This window comes from Anser anser (assembly GCF_964211835.1).
Source record: "Anser anser genome assembly, chromosome: 4".
NCBI classification, from domain to species: Eukaryota; Metazoa; Chordata; class Aves; order Anseriformes; family Anatidae; genus Anser; species Anser anser.
The window spans coordinates 21,733,845-21,755,015 of record NC_139724.1 but is presented as its reverse complement, the minus strand read 5'-3'; the positions used below and the strand labels follow the sequence as shown (position 1 = coordinate 21,755,015).

Here is a 21,171-nt window from a genome sequence, read left to right as displayed (position 1 = left end):
GATTGTGCCTTGCTCCAGAGAATTGGTGGTTTGTTCCTAACAGCTAAAGCTACCTCAGCTTTCTGACCTTCTCTTGAAAAGAAATACCAAAGTTAAGCTAGCTATATTGTCTCAGAAAGAAACCATGAGACATTACTTAATACAAATTGGAGAGTTTATATTGATTCAATAATAATATCCTATGCGCTCCCAAACCTCAGGGTTGTTGGGATTTTTTTGGATAAAATGAGAAAGTATCCTTAAATTGTCATCTGTATTTTTTAATACGGATGCACTACTTATTACCAGAACTCATCCTGACTAAGAAGGGCTGTATCATTCTTGCTGGAATTAATTAAAACTTAAATGTTTTCATATATATGAAGAGAGCAGCTTTAAAAATTCTTTTCTAGAAATTAAAAAAAATAACATTAGGTATAAATCATTTAGTTATTGATTTGGTGACTCTTTATTCCAACAACTGAAAAATACGGTTTAGGCAATGTTAAATGAGTTGAAGGAAAGTACCTTAATTTAGATTATAGTAGCATAAGAAAGGACTTTATTTTAAATTACAATTAAATAAAATTTAATTCACATTTTGCTATGTGTTTATATGTGAAATGTCTGCAAAGTTTCTTAAAGACCAGAGTAATCATATAAATGTGTATAACTTAATTTGCAGCCCATGGAGATATAAATAATTTGTACACTACATAGTGATCATATAAATGATCTCTTTGTAAATTAAGGTTCGGAAAATACCTTTAAACTATTTAGTGCATTGGCAATAACAAGTTTCTAACAGACAGAAATTTGAGTTAAGGCTCCACTTAATTGTTTTCAGACATGCTGTATAACATTCAGCTCCGTAGCAGGGCTTTTTAAGAGGTGCTAATCACTGTGTATTTGATTTCATTAGTCTGCTTCACTTGATTTCTTCCTTCTGCACCAACATGTTTAAACTCTTAAAACCAAAGAAAATCCTATTTATGCAACACATTTTTTTGTGTTTTTGTAATTGGAGAGCTATAAAAATCTGTCCCTGCTAAAAGGCATCGTTTGTTCACAAGTTGTTCCTGTTGGTCTCTTGTTGCTTTTTCCAAGTGGCACTACATAAAAATGTGTTACATTAGCACAGTTATGTATTTACAAAATGTGAAGTACAGTGTTCCGCGAACAGATGTTTGGATATCACCAAGACTGGTAGATAGGTTTCAGCAGCACTTTTGCAAACATCAGAAGTGGAACTGACTGTTCTGACACTGATTCAATCCATTAGGAGAGCATCTGAAATTACCTCCTGTGTTTACATGACCTTATTTTAGTTCTTCATGCCGTAAATTAGGTCAGGAATCCTAACTGCGGTGGGTTAAGTTTCTACGTCGTAATATATCAACCCAAAAGGTACTCTCCAGGGTAGGTTTTTTCACCAGCAGGGGAGAAAAGACAGTAATTCTCAATTATGTAGCACCAGTGGAGAGGCAAAGTGTACGTTTCTGGGAAAATGGTTAGCAATATATATTTTCACTGTAATAAAGACTGTGTTGGCATAGTTAGTGGTTTTGTGCCAATGTGTACAGTTGTTTGAAATATGATTCTGTGTTAAGGAGAACAGAAAAGCTCCGCTCGGTGTTCTGGTGGAAAAGATGACATTTCCTAATGCGTTAAATCATGCATATCACGTCTTTGAAAGCAGTGGATTAAACAAATACTTATGAAGGATGTCTTATCTCTTGCCTGTGAACTAATAATACGAACTCTGCCTTATCTGTTTATGAATTATATAAACCATGCACCCCAGCAGCCTTATGTAAATTATAATAAAACGGATAGGATGATAACGGCAACAAAGTGTAAGCTAGGGTTGGGGTCATGCTGCGAAGTTTGAAACTGAGCCAAGGTTTCAGTCAACACCAGTTCTAAGACTCCACCGTTTTGATGTGGCCTATTATGGCGTTGAGAACTGTCTCTAATTACAGCATCATAGACAAAATCGAATTTTCTGTCCCAAAAGGATGACTAGTCTAGGTCGGCCTGCCTCTGACACAGGAAACAAATGAAAACCGAGAAAAGCTTTGGGGCCATGACCTCTGCTGCATAAGCCCAGAGCACCAGCATGGTTGTTAACTATTTATGTATTAGTACAGACTGTGTATGAACTGAAATCTTTTCTTCTTGGTCCGACGTTGGTGCAATTAATTACAGCACGAGCAATGTGTAATTCCTTTTTACAGCAGCAACCCAGCCCACAGATACTACCTCGCAACTGACCCCGTGACAGGAGATTTGTACGTTTCTGACACAAACACACGCAGGATCTATCGGCCCAGGTCACTCACGGGTGCAAAAGACCTGACGAAAAATGCTGACGTAATAGGAGGAACCGGGGAGCAGTGCCTGCCCTTTGATGAGGCAAGATGTGGTGATGGAGGCAAGGCGGTGGAGGCAACTCTCATGAGCCCTAAAGGTAAATATGAAAGTTCAGAGATGGGCATGGTCATGTTTAATACAAGAGTTGGTTCAAAAATGTAGTTCAAATAATTTTTCCCACCGGGGAAAACCATTGAGGAAGACAGCTGCAGGAGAGCCAGGTTAATTTTATAGTCAATATGTGGCTTTCATGGTTATTGAGCACTTTAAAATGCTTGTTTAGATTATGTGTTTGGCAAACAATGGTGAAGATGTAAAATCAGTGTTGCATGTGGTTCCACTTACCCCATGTTTCAGGTTAACTTAAATGCTAGGCCTTTTTCTGCCCTTAATATACATACCACTATATACATACCACTCAGGCCCTTAGTTACAGATATTAGTACAAGCAACTAATTTTTATTCTATTCACTGAAGGAATAGCAATCGACAAGAATGGGTTAATCTACTTTGTTGATGGGACCATGATCAGAAAAGTGGATCAGAATGGCATAATATCCACGTTGCTTGGCTCCAACGACCTGACCTCAGCACGACCTCTAACCTGCGATACCAGCATGCACATCAGCCAGGTACACATTAAGAGCCGCTAATTCGGAAAGCAAATCGGGGGGCTAGAAATGCAAATGCAGCTTCCTTGCCAATTAAAATAAAACTGGGTGGAGTGTGTAATGAATATTTAAGAGTAGAATTTGTGGAGAAAGAAACCTATTCCAAGGACATGAATCTCAGTGTATTCTCCTAGCTATAAATGCTGCTGTATTCAATTTTTCTGCCCATAAAGTTCAGTTTAGTTTAGAACAGCAAAACCACCAGCAGGAAATGTTAAGTCCAGTAGTAAATACTTGAAGAACGACAGATATGTTAGAATTGTATTGGCATGTCCATGTTTTCTGAATTACTAATAGCCTACCAGGGTGAATGAGAGGATATATATAATAGAGCAATTTATTTTTTTTTGTCTCAACAAGTTTGTGTAGGTAAGAAGAGATGTCACTAGTGCTGTGTTTAGAAATTGAGTACAGTCCAGTGTTTCGTAGTCTGGAATGTAGTAAATTATTTTTGCTAGTGCAAAAATAAAAAATGACTACTGTCCGTGGACAGTAAACTGATAGCTGTCTCTATTTTTATTTATGCATTGGTGATAAAAACAAGTATGGCACTTACTGGAGGGGAAATTTGACCTGTATTACAGTTCCAATGCTGCTGTTTTTTCAATGAAGTAGTCATCTGGAAACCCTTCCCCTTGCCTCCCTGAAACCTTTCATTTGCTGCATTCCTTTTTGTACAAGTCTTTCTGTCTTGATTGGTTACAGCAGATAAAAAATATCCTTACAGCATTATCTAAAACTGAAAGTTAATTCATTCATTCCGTTTAAGGTGCACTAGTTAACTGTGTAATAAACCACTTCTCTTTGTTAAGGTTCGTCTGGAATGGCCTACAGATTTAGCTATCAACCCAATGGATAACTCCATTTATGTTCTGGATAACAACGTAGTTCTGCAGATCACCGAAAACCGTCAGGTTCGCATTGCTGCGGGGAGGCCAATGCATTGCCAAGTTCCCGGAGTGGAGTACACGGTGGGCAAGCATGCTGTACAGACCACATTAGAGTCAGCAACTGCCATTGCAGTGTCTTACAGTGGGGTACTTTACATTACAGAAACTGATGAAAAAAAGATTAATAGGATAAGACAGGTTACAACCGATGGAGAGATCTCATTAGTTGCTGGAATACCTTCAGAGTGTGATTGCAAAAATGATGTCAACTGTGACTGTTACCAGAATGGAGATGGCTATGCTAAAGATGCCAAACTTAATGCCCCTTCCTCTTTAGCTGTGTCTCCAGATGGCACGCTGTATATTGCTGATCTGGGAAACATTAGGATACGGTCTGTGTCAAAGAACAAACCCTTATTGAACTCAATGAACTTTTATGAAGTTGCTTCTCCAACTGATCAAGAGCTTTATATCTTTGATGTCAATGGTACTCACCAGTACACTGTGAGTTTAGTCACTGGAGACTACCTGTACAATTTTAGCTACAGTAATGATAATGATATTACTGCAGTCACGGACAGCAATGGGAATACTCTTCGTATCAGACGGGACCCCAACCGGATGCCAGTGAGAGTGGTCTCTCCTGATAACCAAGTCATCTGGTTGACGATAGGCACTAATGGATGTTTGAAAAGCATGACTGCACAAGGACAAGAGCTTGTTTTATTTACCTACCATGGTAACAGTGGACTTCTGGCAACTAAAAGTGATGAGACTGGATGGACCACTTTTTTTGAGTAAGTACATAAATAAAGCTAGATGCTGTATAGTTCTATTGAGCTATACAGCACCACTTGAAATATTGCTGAAGACTGGTAAGTAAATGTGAAGATGACACTTAATATCAAAAAACACTGAAAGATACTTTTCGTTTTCCAGGCCGTCCACATCTATCTTACTTATTCTAAGCATTGGGTCTGCATAATCTTAAAGTCATTATTTTCAATTTCTGTTTTATACATTAAAATAATTGTGAGACAACATCTCACTCTTGTCAACAAAGTTGTAACTCAGACAACTACGATTTTGTACATTTGCGTGAGAAACTAGATTTTTTATCCTTTTTGCTCATTAGATTGACATTGTTCTGCAGCAAATACTGACAAGAAATGTGCTTCACTGCTAAACATTTTTTTCTTTTTTTTTTTTTTAACATCTTTTCTTATTACATGCCTGCACTGTCTTTTACCCAGAAAAGGCTGGGTGGATTATTTTTTTTTTTAAAGTGGTGAAAGCTTGTGTTTCCCTGAGTGGCAAATATCCAGGACCATCTCCTGGATGACATGACAAGCTTTCACACAGGTGGACCCTTGAGGGAGGAATCTGAGAAGAGAAAGCATGATCATGGGGGAAATACCATTCCTGTAGGAATAAACTGAAAACAGAGACCACCAGCAATGTGTGGTATACACACATGCAAACACAGCAGTGAGAGATACTAGACTTCTAATTTTACCAATATCTGAAAATTTTTTTCAGTTAATTGTTTTACCCCGTGTAAGTCATTAAATCATCAATGCCTGTTCATAACAGCCAGATTAGCAAAAAGTTTTACAGAATCCTCAATTACATCGAATGAGGAAGGTCATGACAATTTATAGATAAACTAGTAGAACCTGACAGTTCAGATAGTGCCTTTAAAGGCAATTTCATTCCCTAATGAACTAGACTACAGACTGATATGCCAAGCAAAATGTATCAAAAATACAGCTTAAAACACAATTTATTTTAATAAAGATCGATGTAAAATTAACACTTATTTTTTTCAGTTATCTCAGTCAATTGGAAAATAATGTGTGTTCTTAAATCACTTGAAAGACAGATGCCATGGTTGGGTAAAAATGTGTCTGTGGAGGAGTGGAAGATGTAAAGTTAGTACAATAAGTAAAAGCATTAGAGGGCCCTCAGTTGAAGTATTCAGGATTACAAAGGGCATCATGAAAATCCAGTAAATCATTCTTCTTTTTTTTTCCTTCTTTTCTCCTATCTTTTAGATGAAATGCAGTAGCAACTGCTGCCAAGGTCAGGGCCTAAAAAAAGCTTTCAATTCAACACACATGATAAAGAAAATAAAGTGCTGGTGTCAGGCAGTGGCAGCAAAGCCAAACATCTGTGTTCTGAGATAACTTCACATTTATGTCAGTGTACATTTGGCTGAGGCAATACACAGGAAGGCTATGAGCACCTGTATCTACTCTCCAACCTTTACATTTGCCCATCGGAGACACGAGAGCAGCAGGTGCTGCTTCACTGCATATTGTGTCTTGAAGTGGAGACATGGCTAGAAGTGCTGATTCCTAACAAAGACAGCAGGTGGAATGGCACTGCTGCCAGTTTTAAGGTATTCTTACAATAAGCTGCAAGTTGGCAGGGCTTTCGGAGTGGGCACATTACCAAAGCATTAGCGCACGTCTGTAATATTTAATTGTGCATTTGTGCATCGCTGCACATCTTTTTAGGTCCTGCCAAGAGGACACACGCACAGCGAGGATACACAGAGGAATGAGACATGCACAGAGGAATGAGGCACTGTTCAGTCGCGAGGGCATGTGTTCTCAGTCCCGCGAGTTAGCTGTGTCCTATATGCTGAGAGACCAAAGCACAGCTTCAGATGGGCTGTAAATACTCATCTATTTCCTCAGAGAGTAAATCCAGTATTTAACGGTGACGCACAAAACCCACTTGTTTCCAACATGCGATTTGGGCAAGGCAGTCAATTTGGGGGATAGTGAAGTCCCTTACTGAAATTAAGGCATCAGTTGGGTACAGCAGGCACTTCAAATCATGCTGGCATTTATACTGAATAATTGAGGACCCAGAGTTTTAATCAGGGCAGTAATTTCTCACCACGATGTGTGTAGCTTTGGCGTGCCTACTGTGGTGCACTGCAGAAGTAGCTGATGGCTCCTGAATGTATTGTCATGGCGTCTGCAAGATCACAAGAAAAAGCAGATACTGTATTCACCAGTAAGTGTTTTAAAGGCCTGTATTTTTCCTCATAGGAAGAATTTAGGCTACTGTGTGTCATGAAATAGATAGTTATTTACTGAGTTTGTAAATAGCCCTCTTTCACATCTGGTCTGCTTTCGTGCAGGCTTTCTGGTCTGTGTTAGGTATGTCCAGCTGGCTTGCACAGAACCCGAAGGGCAGGCTATTCCCCTCAGAAAGTGTTAGTACTATTTCCAAGCTGCTGTTTATGCGCTTCCTAAACAATTGCCTCAGACCAATGTCTCGTTAGAAGTCCCAAGCTGAAATAATTATGGAGAGAGCAAAGCAATTTCATTCACCCCAAATCTGCCAGTGTATTAGGCTTTTGCAGAAGCAAAGATATTAATCTCCTCCCTGTATCCATGATGAAGAAGTAATCTGTTTAATTGCAACAAGGAAGATTGAGATTAGACATTTGGAAAAACTTCACTGTGAAGATTTTGGAGCCCTGAAGCAGACAGACAACAGTGACCCCTTACCCTTCACAGGCTGTCTTTAAGAACAGATGAGACATCTTTGAGGACTAACTTGGGAAGAACAGATCCTGCCTTGGGGTAGGGGCTGGACCATCTGACCTCTCAAGGTCCCTTGCAGTCATGTTTTCTATAATGCTCTGTACAAGTTAATACCAAAAATAAAAAAAATTGTGCTGATTATGTAAAGCTACAGGGAATGAGGAAAAAAAAACCACCGGGTTATTTTTCTTGCCAAAACAGCATTCTTAAAGACATCCATTGGGCATCAGAGCTGCTTACTGTTTTTGGACATAAAATCCCCATACACTAAATTTGTGTCTGTGTACTTCCCTTTTGGAGAAAAAGTAGATAAAAACGAGACCATTCTGCATCTTTTATTCTGGGATCAGCAAACATTGTTTTGACTTTGCTTTTCAGTGGCGGTGATTTATAATAGTAAATCTGACTTCAGCTGGATTTCCAGAGGCTTCTGCATCTATTGCCAAAGTGGAAACCATGCATATTGTTTAGGGGTTTTTGTTGGAGTGACATGGTGTGTGTGCGTGTATCTCAGCCCCAGCTTTTGGCATTTTCACGTTGGTAGGTAGTATGGGCTAAAAATTCTTCAGCTGAACGTTTTTCTGTTGAAAAAAATGAAGTCCTGTGAAAGCTATAAGGTTTCCCTAGGATGCCAGGATAGGAATAAGAAATGAGGAGAAGAAATTGTTCTGACTTTCTTGTTCTATTTTGGTAATAGCAAAATATTTCAGTTTCATTGCTGGATACACTTTCTTTACATATAGGAGTTTATTTATGTATTTTATTTACTTTATTTATATTATTACTCAGCTTCTCAAAATATTTTGGGAAGGGAATAAAGTTTATATTCCATTGTGAATTTAGACTTTCTTTCAACTCAGACTTAAAACTTTTTAACTGTTAGAATTTCCAGTGGAATAGAAATGTCATTTTTCAGCTGTGATTATGGCTGAGTTGTTTCACCATTTGGTGGCCATGCATCTGCCTAAATGGCAGAAGTTATACTGGAGTAAAAATACTGCATTTCTAGTAATAAAAAGATCAGTCTTCAGAGCCAATTCAGTAATAGCTTTGTTAACTTTTCTCTGGTACAAATCTGTACAACTGCACCATGGATTCTGCTGAGTTCTCAGTGATGTGGCAGTAGATTTAAGACAACTATTTTATTTTTTGTTAATTTTTTAGAGTAACTTTTTAGTGAAAAGAGGAACCTTTGAAGAAAATAGTGCATCCCAAAATGGGCAGTCGCTGCCCTGGCACATATTATAGCAGCTTTTCATGTTCTCCCTCCTCCCTACAAGCTCAGTCACACCAATATCAGAGCCAAAAAGGTTTACTTTATATTTTATTTCATCTGGACACTAAATAATCTAGAGTCTATGGTTTTTAGTCTCCACTTTGCCTGAGGGAAGGACTGGCATACAGGAAATATTTGTTTTACTCTTTGTGTTTTTCAAAGTGAAAATTACAAGTACTAGTAATCAGAAGTGAACTCCTAAGAAGCCCTGAGGTGCCCCTGTGCAACTGGCTCAGCGGTGCAGGAAGGCAGAGCCCCCAGCCTGCCACGCCACGTCTCCATGAATGCCCTGGTGTGCCAGCACTTGCCAGCCAAGTCAGCTGAAACTGCTTCAAAAGCTCACTTAAAAAAAGAAAAAACCAATGCAGTGTGCATGCAGACTGGCACCTGAGCGGTCTCTTCCTCACAGACAGCTGAGGACGAGTCGTGGTCAGCCCAGCATCAGGTGGCCGGGATCCATCCCTCTGCAGTCCCAGCCTAGGTGCGTCTGCAGGAACCTTTGTAAAGAGGCAAAGCGATCAGTAAGTTTCCAAAGGCAGCAGGTACTACAGTTCCACACATCTACATTTTCTTTCATTTATGCCTCGTGCCCCCGTTTCCCTGAGAAGTGCAGACAACATAGCGATTGCCTTTGGCTTCCTCTTCCCCCTTCAGCTAATCTGAGATAACTTTGCTCCCTTAGCTGTGAATTCTTTCCAGTAGCCACTGATTATTATCTCTTTCCTGTCTTCTCCACTCTTGCATCGCTCTCCTTTTGGGAGCAATGTCAGCAGGCAATATCTGATCCAAACTAAGATGCCTCCTCCTCTTCCCTGCAATTTCACTCCCTTTCTTCCAAGTCTCTTTTTGGCTCTCCAGACCCTCCCCTCCAACTGCATTTCCTTATTTCCTTACCTCGTATCTTGCTCCTTCCCATGTCTCCTGTCATTTCTCTAAGGCGTGTTTGGCTTCCCCGCCTTTTCCTTTCCCAGAGGTGCATTTCTTCTCAATCCCCTCTTGTATCTCTTGACAGTCCGTCCAATGTTTCTCCGGGCACTTCATGCCCTGAGCTCATTTGTCTTCTCGTTCCTCTCCTCCCTCTCTCGCTCAATTCCTGTCTCCAAGGGAATGCAACAGAAATCAAAGAGAGTGACATTAGCAGGCAGAGCTCTTACAAGTTTACTTTGCTCCCACAGTTAAATTAATGAGCTTTCCAGCCCTTCCAGAAAGGCGGTGAAATTGTGCAGACTGTGAAATCCTTAAAAGAATTTTACAGGCGAGAGAGTCGCAGGTGAAATGTATTTCCACTGCGTGCTGCGGAGTATCATGCTTTACATATGATGCTTTTATTAACAATGCATTCATTGCTGTGGTTTCCTTAAAACTGCAGCATTCAGAGTAAGACCCTGCCTCTGGCTTCGACTTGTTTAGTTTCCCTGTGCAGCCAGCACATCATCTGTAACTGTCGGCATTTGGCAACAGGGAACAGATGATATTTTGCAGTATTTCTCTTGCTTCATCTTAATGGCTTTCTTGTGGAGTCTCACTTGGAAATACAGAGATTTTGCTTGTAAAAAGTCTAAGGAAGTTTTAATGAAAAGTTAAATTTAGAGAAAAGCAAATATTTAATTTCAATCAGGTAAAAATTATCTCCCAATAACAGTGTCAATTCACTTGCACTTTTACGGTATATTAAGGTGTTCACAATTCAGTTTTCGTCATTAATATTTGTATACTGTTTCTTGTAAATTTGTAGGGTTTTATTTGTGTTTCTACTTCTGTTCATTTTTCTATCACATTTGTGCTTCAGTAATTTGGATATCAAAAAAATGCCTACCCTTTTTTTCTTGCAGTTTTTGGGCTTTCATTCTAATTTGATTTTGTTTTCTTAAAGTACTAGAAACTTGTACAAAATTGTAATCTGTTTTTTGTTGTTTTGTTTTTTTAACAGCTCTAAACAGTGTTCTCTGAATGTCCTTGGTATCACAGTGGTTTTTAGATATTTTTCTCCTTTTACCATCAACAGCCTTCTATACCTTTTGCTTTTACTGTTGCTGCTTTGTGCTTCATCTGTCCAAATCAGTGGCTTTGAAGTAATTAACCACACTCACCACATTGGTTTTGTATAACATGCCTGTACTGACTTTTGCATCCTCACATGAGCCCTTGCTTGCAAATCATGTCTTACAAGTGTGATAACGTTAATCTTCCCATATTACATTTACTCAAGCAACTTAATGCATGTTCTCTTCATTCTTATTTTTTTTTCCTAAGTGTCGTTTTTGGGATATTTTCTAGATACCTAGTCCTTGCACATGTGCCTCTTTATCCATGTTGCTTCTCTGAGTCCAGCAGGCAGTACACATATTACTGTCTGAAAGCACCTTTCAGGAACTAGCTGGTTCTCTGTTAGTCAACATTTGGTGTTTCTCCTCCTCTCAACATGGAACAGACTGAAATTCCAGTAGGCATAACCTTCTCCCACCATTTCATATAGACTCATGGAGGCAAGGCTGGCCAAAAAAACATTAAAGCATTTCCCTCTATTCAAACTCGACAAATATTTCCTCTGCCCAGAGAGAATTCATGGAGAAAATTATCTAGCTGATGTGTTCAATTGTGCATGGCCACAGCAGACTGAAGAAAATCCTGTGTTTTAAACCTTCTCTTAGTTACATTGCTACTACACACACACACAGAACTGAGCATTCACACAACATGGATTTTCTGAGGAGAACTTTGTGACAGTTGTGCTTACTGTCTGTGCTTACCATCTTTCTCTTTAGATAAATTGTTAATTTTTTTTTTAATTTCTAACTTCATTTTGGTGAGAACAGAGGTTGTGATCTCTCAGTTTTCTCAGCTGGAACACTAACTCAACTTTACAGTAAATTTCATAATTATAATACAACATGCTGTTAAATAGTTTGATAAGGGTATGCTATCAGTGGAGCATACAAACTTGCTGTTTCAGACTCATCCTACTAAATAACAAAGCAGACATGTTAAAAATAATCAATTATTAATAGCAATGTAAAATTTTTCAGAGAACTTCAGCTTGTCCCCTAATTGCTCAGGTATCAGTAGCAGATCTAGTTTGATAGGCATTTATCCGTTCCTTTTTTTTTTTTTAATGTTTGCTATTTCTTGTCCTTAGAACTAGTCTAAGTAATAAAAGTAGAACTGAGAAACCGTTGAATAGGTAATAATATCAAAATAGCAACACTGAAGACACATATCATTATTACATCCTACGTGCATGAGAAAAAAAGAAGTGCTTTGATTTCTGCCAAGAAAATCAGCATATGATGTCTCTGTGGTTTTGGAAAGCACTTAGAAGTAAAGATAGTTCAGCAAAAAAACAGTATCTTTCTTACTAATGACATAAATGTCCTGTACTGTCAATCCAATCAACTCTGTTTAGGCTTCTGAAAGTATCCATTTCACTTCTGGCTTTATCAGGAGCTTAAGAATACCATTTGTTCAGTTATCCCCATGGTAGTGTTCTTGTCCCATGTTCATTTTCTATATCAAGCACGAGTCAGTGAGGCTAGAGCCAAGCTCGCTGTCTCTCCTTTATACTCACTTCACTGGTGCACTGAGCACTGAATGGCAGCTCCAGCCTTCACATAACAGCTGTGTTTTCAGTCCCACAGTATTCAAGCACAGTCCTCATGCTCAGGCCTCACCTTGCACTGCTTCTTTCACCAGGTGTTGCTTCGTTCACTGCAAAGCACCGTGCCCCCAGAATGCCTGTCTTTGGAAGTCGTTTTGGACTAGGTCGTAAAGATGGTCAATCTTTCTGAAGATTTTGGTCTTCCATTGTGTTGTTCTGATGTTACACATCACTGTTGGGTCTTCAGCCATATTATTCCAATTTTTCTACGCTCTGTGTCCATCTGGCTTTTCTTTCACGTTTCTCCTTCAGGAAACTCCTCCCTGGAGCAAACTGGAATGGCATCGATATTCCAGTTTTGTCCTCCTCCTCCTCCCTTTTTTTCTCAGGAGCCATTGCCACAACACCTCTCAGAAGTAGTAATGTGTGCTACAACACAGAGTAATTATTTGTTTTGGGGGGGGGCCTGTTTTCCAAAGGAGGCCATATTTCCAAAGTCATAAGGCTTATGCCTGTTGGTACTCAGTGCTGAAGTTATTAATCTGAATTTACCATTTACTAATTTAAATTACTTTGAACTTACTGTTCTAATCAGGTTGCTACAGTTTTCTTGAAAATGGGCAATTTGAATAGAGGAGGATGTCCTCATTGAGGCTGGACCGATCAGCTTTTTAGGGAGTCTACAGAGCACATGGCACTGAAAGCCCTACCCAATTCCCCCAGAAGATGAGAAAGTCTGTCACTTCTGAAGCCTGCATTGGCTGGATATGATTCATGCACCAAAGCAGTAAGGGTGCTGTAATAAATTAACCACAGAACCTGAACCTAGCAAAATTTTTTAGTACCTTGGCATTTCACTATCCTAAAAAAAAGAAAAAAATCCATATAATTTTGTGTTCCTTTTCCTAAGTTTTCAGACATAATGTAATTTATTAAAGTTTTATTATGTCCAAGTTATGGGTTGTTGCGACCCTGTAAAAACACCTGGATAGTTTTTACGTTTTAAAGCGAAAAAGGAAAAAAGGGGGGGAAGCATCAGAAAAGCTTATTCTGTAAACAACATCTGACCAAAGAGACCTGCCTTACATCCCTTTTTTCTTGAAAGGCCTTAGCACTCGGCCCTGATACTATAAGCAGACCTTACAGCAAGGGCCAATCTGTCAAACAAAGTATATATACACCAAGATTTCTTCTATTTGAAAGGCCATATTCCAGTATTTATATCAGCAGGGCTCACTGTTTATTTGTACAGCAATAGACGAGCTAGGCAAGAGGGGGGGAAGTGACAGAGGAACAAAACGTGGGCCTCAGGGAGCCTCGAGATCAAAGCCTGCAGGGAGCTGCCGCAGGACAGGCGCTCGCCCTGCACACCCCGACAAAAACCCATGACCAGACCCCACGAGGCTCGGGGTGGTGAATGCCTGTTAGAGGGAAGCTGAAAAGCAAGGCATGAGTGTTGCGGTCTTGTAGATAAAAGCCTGGCTGCAGGTCTGTGGCTGCCTGGCTACTGTTGTTTAGGTTCATCTTCGTACAGACAAGCCCCATGCCATTGGCCTTGAGATGGCTGTGCTTGGTTGGACAGTGTCAGCACTGCTGAGGAGCACCCCCAAAACCTTGGGAAGCATCTTCGTCCCCAGGAGACACCTCTAATTTAAGCCACACCACCTCCATCCTGCTGCTCCCACTGCACCCCTTCCCCTTGCACACACACCAGTCGTTCGTCCTCCTCTTCCAAAAGCACCAGCATCGTTCGCACGAGTTGCTTATCCAGACTCTTGTGCATGTACACTTTGTGTCAGAAATGAGAGGTATGGCAGACTTCATGGTTTGTGAGTGCTTACAAGAATATAAATGGCAGATGCTTATCACAGCAAACAGCACAGCATTGGAAGACTGCAACACCGTACGGTCTGATGGAAGCAATGAGTAAAAAAGTTTGGCAGTCTTCTGGCAAAAAGTAAAGATAAAACGATGATAAATTCATGTATTGCTTCTTTCACCGCAAAGTACCATTCCCCCAAAATACCCATCTGGAAGTCATTTTGGGTTAGGCTGTAAAGGTGGTCAATCTTAGGGAAGCGCGAGCACCGAACTCGCACTTGTTTTCATTGCTGTGCGATGAAGTGGAAAATGAGCATCAGAAACGTCTCGGTGCGGAAGTGGGCGAGCTATCAGGAGGGAAGGTGTTGATTCATTTCTGTGAGCTCCTTTCCAACAGACACATTTTCCACAGTGATTTCGGTTTAGAGTGTGCCTGTTGTTTTGCAGATGAGTTATAGCTGTCAGGAATGGCCTATTTAGGTGAATTGTTCACATGTCTAGTATATTGAATGCCAGTTTACAGAAAAGACCGAAAACTATCCTTTTAACGTTATGACAAAATAGACACACACAAAAAAGCCCCAAATGCTGCGGCTATAACAGGAGAAGGTGAAAAGTAAATTTGTCAATCACTTTCAAGCTGAGGAAATGTCTTCATTAAACATGGGCTGAAACATTCATCCTGACCAGGTTGCTAAGATAAAAAAAAACATTACCTGAATTATTTAACCAACTGTGCAGTTAGACCAGATTATCCCAGCTGAAGCTGGCCCTTCTCAGTGGAAGACAGGCATCAGATAAAGGGAGAGGAAAAGATGGCCAGCTGCTTGAATTCGGGCTTGAGTTTTCTGACACTTGTTTGAGCAAGACAGAGAAATTCAGCTGATACTTAACAGACTTTTAATGCCTTTCCAGCCTCTGTGAGTTTGCATTTTTCTGTCCAAATTCCATTTTAAAACCAAGTAGTGACAGATAAATTCCTATCCAGAATTGGATTTCAGGCTGCAGTTTACTTTAAGTGCTTCCAAGCATCACTCCTGGACCTATTTTCTCTGATTCGTATTCAGCTACTATTTTGTCAGATAAGTACAGGAGGAGTGAGATGGAGATGGAGGTAGAAGTGGAGAAGTAGAAGCATGAGAGGAAAAGTGAGGGGAGGCAAGATAAGAGACCTTTTTCATATATTTAAGGTTCTGTAAGACTGGTAAGAATACTGATTTTTTTTTTTTTTTTCTCAAGCTTAACAACTTTCCAGGTAAGAACAAAGGAATAAATGCTACCCTTATTAGACAGTAGTCCTTCATTTAAAAATAAATAAATAAAATCAAAGCTCTTGTCATAATTTACGAGCTTACTAACATATATCAAATTGTCATTTACAACACATATGCTCCCTTCTTCCCCTCTTGCTAGGTAAAACAAACCAGTATTAACAAGACATACAAATATCTCATTGTTTATGGTTCTTTTTTTTTCTTCTTCTTTTCTTTTAAATCTACCTGTTATATTTTAAAAATTCTAGTTTAATATTTTGGGTTTCCTGATATATTTGCACTGTGAATTCACAAGCAAGGCACTAAACCTTTTAACATCTAATACAAAATGTCCAAATAAAGGAATATATGCAACCAGTATTTAAGCTCATATTATGTTTAAGAAGGCAGGTTATAATGTATGCATATCTGTAAGGCTACAGAATAAAAGCCAAAAAAAGGCAGAATCATTTGTCTGCCCATGCATCTGTAGGTTATTTTCAGTTTGTGCATTCCTAGCAGGATCGTTCAGTCACTCCTGTTACAAGCAAAAAGCAAAAATGCATATCAAAATTGGGAAAGCAACTCACAAACGGAGTGAAGGGGAAAAATTACCTAAATCTCATACTCTTGAAGTTAAGAGTCTTTTCCTCTCTTCCAAAAAGTCACTTAATGCTTGAAGATGGTCAGAATAGAGCTCCCAGTAACTTGCCATGCCCAGTTTTAAAACGGGAGGAGAGGAAAGCTCTATATCAGTGACAAAATGATAATGAAAGGGAAGCTATATAAACTATGCATTTGTTTCCTTGTGATCAGCAAGATAACTATTTTATTACTGTTTTAGCAAAGCAATGATACCCAATCAAGGTGGCTTCTCCTTACTGCAGTTTTCAAACTGCAAGTTCACTTTTTGGAGGGACTGAGCTTCAGGTACATTATGGGAGGCTAAACATGGCTGAAAGAAGGTATTTGCAAAATGACAAACATTCTGTAATGCTGAAGACAGTAGTCTTCATTGTAAATGGGAACATAATGGCCACAAAAAGCTCAGTGAGACATTTCACTGCCACGTTAGGGCGGATTTTCAGTATGCGTCTGAACACAGTGATTATACACCTAAACCAACAGCACACTGTACTGCAGAAAGTGAACTTTGAAGTTTCTGCTCTCACCCACCAATAAGCAGCGCATTGATATAAGAGGCTTCCTGTGAATAACATGAAACAAGTAGGGTAATGCTCCATGAATTTTCTAGCCACTCTTGATAATTCAAGATGTATAAAGGAAATGCCTGTTGTGCTGAGTATGTAACAGTACTTTTCATTCTACTGTCAAAATTATACGTCTGTATTATGAGATGTATTCATGCCTCATTTCTCTAATACCGTATCCCAACTAATAGTATAATCCATAACCAGTCTTTAAAGAAATACATAATATACATTTGCACTGTAAGTCTTGTTATCTGAAATGTACAGGAGCCAATGTACCTTGCTCTTAAACCTGACATGTTTACAACAGCTGGAAAAAAAAGTATGGAATTTATTTTGTTACAGGAATATGCTGCAGAGGTCTGTGGAAAAACAGTATCAGTCATAACTTAGCTATTGGTTTTAGCAGCAACCTTTACCATACACTTCATTTCTATAGCTCCCTATTTATGTTGAAGTAACTTCCAATATAAAACATTAATAATGCTCTGCAAGCTGGGGTCGAGCTAAATGTGCTCCAAACTATGATACAACTCGTATGAGAAACAAGTCAGAAATAAAGAAAGTAGGGCATTTCCATCTGTGACAAGGCTTGCCGGGAAGTTATCACTGCAAAGTGAAAATTGTCCTACATAGACTAGAACGGAAAATGGTCTGGGAAGGAATGTAATTAAAACTAAAGAAGATGAACAATGGAAGAGGGACTTCCAGCAGAGTGAAAGGTCAAGAATCTGGGAAGCTGATAATCATTATCTCTGAGAATTTCTCACTGCAGAAGGGGAAAACTAGCCAGCAGTGGCAGATCACCCCAAAGGAAGAAAAAGAATTTGATCTAAGGGGAAATTCAGCTAGTGGTGGTGGCAACTGTCCTGCCCCTGCTGCTCTCTTCTGTAGTTATTGACCGAATATGAAGGTCATTATGTTAATGAGTGGAATGGGGTTTATAGGATTAAAGCGCATGAGGTAATGCCCAGTAAGCAAGTTTTTGTTTTAGATTCTTGAAATGTTTATGTGCAACCTGCTCTTGAGGAATTTAAGAGAGAGGTTGAACGGCTTTGCCTGGTATAGGAGGAAGATCAGAGGGCTCAGCAGTAACATGTGTGCCTGTGCTTGTGTTTGGATGAAAAGATCAAAGAGGCTGTGAAATGCCAAATATAGGTGCTTGCCCTCTAGACTTTATATCTCATTCCTGTTAGGGCAATTTCAATATTAGAACACAAGACAGATAAAATAAATCTCTCGGTCTAAAACTGACAATCTTGGATGAATAAATTCACCTTGGCAGCAGAACGCAAGGATATTTGGATGTAATGAGAAAAATAGCATAGGAATGCCCAAAGGTATGAGTGATGTTGCTATGTTGAGCATTGATAAGGCTTTCATTGTGGGCAAAAAGATATCAAGTATAGAAGTAAGTTTAGTATTCGATGTACTGTGAACAGAATGAAGGACACACATTACAATCCATCATAAAATGGAATATGTAATAAATTGTAGAAAGACCTATTTCCTTTCTTTCTTTTTGTTCCTGGCTATAAAAGTATGAGAAATCCTATTCTTACTTTTCACATCTCATTCACATTTTCTTCCAGCACTAGGATGCCTGAACCAAGCAATCATGGCTTTTAAGATTCTTTTAGCTTTAAAGTTATGTTTTTAAGAACATGAATGTGTAGCATGAATTTTGCTGATCTTTGAACTCTTCCCCTCTGTAATAATATTAGCTGCTTATTCCAGGCTCATGGTGTGCTTTTTATTTATTTGTGAAAGAAAAGAGACCAGTTCAGGAACTATATGCACAGACTCAAAAAATAATATGGAAGCAAGAATGCATAAAACAAGAATAGCAATGTTCAGCGCTGCATACTGTAGTGAAGCCACACATTCTACTGAAAACTACAGATGCATAGTGCTTCCCAGCTCCAGTGTTGTACTCAGAAATATGTATAATTAATTTCTCGTAAATGTTACGATTCAAAGGAAGAAAAGTTCTTACAGAGAAATCTTACCTTTTGTAACTTTAGGAAGCATTGTTCCAGATGAAAACTGGCACTTGGCTCCTGGAATCAAAGGACACAAGTAGCTCCCGAAAAGATAACTTGATACCATTTTCAAGCATTCTTCTGTAACATGAAAAATAGAAAAGGACAGTAATTGGGGGATATATGTTCCCCTGGGAGTTTAAAAGGGAAGTTGTGCATGAAAAGAAAATAAATTTATGGAACTGAAGGTCATTAATGGGCTTGCAGTCAAATTTATGCACAAGGAATGTTGCTGTATTTGTTTCAGTTTCTTGCATAAATGCAGCATCTCAGCTTGCCAAGTCCTGTATAGGAAAAACAGCCAATATTAGGGATAGAAACACCCTGGAAGAAACCCTGTTTTTTGAAATATACTTAACTTCAAGAAATAAGTTTCCCCACTTGATTTCCCTGGCTTGCAGAAGGGCTTCTGATTTTTAAACATTCTTTCCTTTTTCCTGTTGCTAAGTGCAAGTCTCTCATAAACAAAGGAAATCAACTGTGTTAAAAGGATGAAAATGACTGTGTGCAAAAAGCTGTCAAATCTATAGAGTAAGCAAACTGGAAAAAAACATTTCTAAACCTAATCCTTTCAGTTACAGCAATCCGTGCAGTACTCACGATGTACAGAGAAAGTGAGGGTATTGTGGGTTAAAACAGTTTGGAGTTATTTCTCCCAATTTAAAAAAGCGTTTCTGTAGCCTCAGTGATATACATGGTTTGTTTTGTTGTTCCTTGGGGGGTTCTTTCCCAGAAGGAACATTTTGATGATAATCGTAAGTATGAAGAGCTTAGCATGCTTTGTGGATCTGCAGGGTCATGTTATAGGTGAATAAAGCTTCCTTCAGCTTCCTACTGCAGTCATGGTAGAGGGATGGACAACTCCTGACATCAAACAGGTCTTAGGTGGGCTGAATCACCCTTTAGATACTTGTTTTGCTCCGTTGCAGACACAGGGAGACTCTAATTCTGAAAAGCATGTCTCAGCTGAACACCTGAGCTGATGAATCCAAGCTGTAGTATTTGAAGAGCTAATCCTAAAGGCAGTTGTATGACCTGAAGCTTACACAGTGCCGTACCTCTGTACACTGTGACTGCAATGTATGTTTGATTTGACCATGGTCTTGGTGCTGTGTTTGAAAAACATAGTAGAAGTGCCCCTTCATTCACTGATTGCTTACTTGGGTCTCAAGAAGTACTGTTAGGAATTGTCTGCACTTCTGATGGGATCACTTTGTTTGTCTTGTTTTTCACATGCGCAGAGCTGCACATACCTTATCAATGGTATTAGTAGCTGGGGTATACCTAACAAAGCACAGGAAGATACACGTTTTACAAGTCCTAGGTCTATTTCAATTACAGACATCGTATCTACCTACCTGCTCTTGAATGGATATGTAACTATTGGTTTAAAGAAATGTCAGTGGGACCAGAAAATGTTTCTCCTGCGTGGCTTGTGCCACAGTTCTCAGGCTATGATCCACAGGCAGCTATCAAGTTACATACACTAGCTGCTATGATTTCCAGCTACAAACAGCTTAAGTAGAATAAATACTACCCGAGATCCTTTCTCTTAATAATACAAGGGATGTTAAGCATTCAGGACCAGGAGAGCAGGTGGTCCACATAATCAGTGAATAGGAAGGGCCAAAGGGAAAGTCTGCTTAGATACCCTTTTTATGAAAATTTTTGAGGATTCCTACAATAACAGAAAAAATCTACTCCAATAACAGGGAGTGAGTACATAATGCTACGGAATTTAGTACCAACAAATATTCTCCCTTTGAAACGGTGAATTAGATGTGCAGCAGGATCTGGTCACATTTCAAAGAATCATATGCAGAGCTGAAGATCCATCTGTTTGCTCTTGCTATCACCATTGAGGCTCCTGTATGTTAAAACAGTCTTTTGACTACTTCAAAGCACGTTTGAAGTCTTTGCTGTGCCTATCCCATGCACAAAAAGCAAGAGTGCATTAACAATATGAGTAGCTGGTATTTTTGTTCATTTTGCTTGTAAATGGAAACAATTTGTTCCTGCTATGTATCATTTTTTGACTTTTTTTTTTTTTTTTTTAGCTATGATAGTGAGGGCCGTCTAACAAACGTTACATTTCCTACTGGAGTTGTCACAAACCTTCATGGGGAAATGGAAAGGGCCATTACGGTGGATATTGAATCATCCAGCAGAGAGGAAGATGTCAGCATCACTTCCAACTTATCATCAATTGATTCTTTCTATACCATGGTTCAAGGTACTGTATACAAAACATTTCTCAGCAGATACTGACCTGAAAACTCTTTTCTTCTGGTACAAACAGCTTAGATGAGATGCCTTAGAGGGAAACTTAGAGGCCTAGTGTTTGGAGGAGGAGGTGACACACATGCTTTTATACATATATAAAAAGAGCTGTTCTGGGAAGGAAGGAGGTACAATGAAAGTATAATTAAATGTTTTCTAACCGAATAGCTTTTGCAAACAGTTGTTGGAAGTAGTCAGAATACCTACTTTGCATAAA

The 21,171-nt window shown here is 39.2% G+C and overlaps 1 protein-coding gene across 6 annotated transcripts in view; it reads left to right on the top strand.

Moving 5' to 3' along the window:
• Positions 1 to 21,171, top strand: part of LOC310899261 (teneurin-3) — a 242,570-nt gene that overhangs the window by 202,661 nt on the left and 18,738 nt on the right. For 5 of the 6 annotated variants that reach the window (XM_083835481.1, XM_083835479.1, XM_083835478.1 and 2 more), the window contains 4 exons: positions 2,217 to 2,449; positions 2,830 to 2,984; positions 3,836 to 4,710; positions 20,732 to 20,907. In XM_083835481.1, the coding sequence (XP_083691607.1) occupies positions 2,217 to 2,449; positions 2,830 to 2,984; positions 3,836 to 4,710; positions 20,732 to 20,907 (1,439 nt within the window). The remainder of the gene's footprint in view (positions 1 to 2,216; positions 2,450 to 2,829; positions 2,985 to 3,835; positions 4,711 to 20,731; positions 20,908 to 21,171) is intronic. The other variant, XM_083835480.1, reaches the window with a different exon arrangement.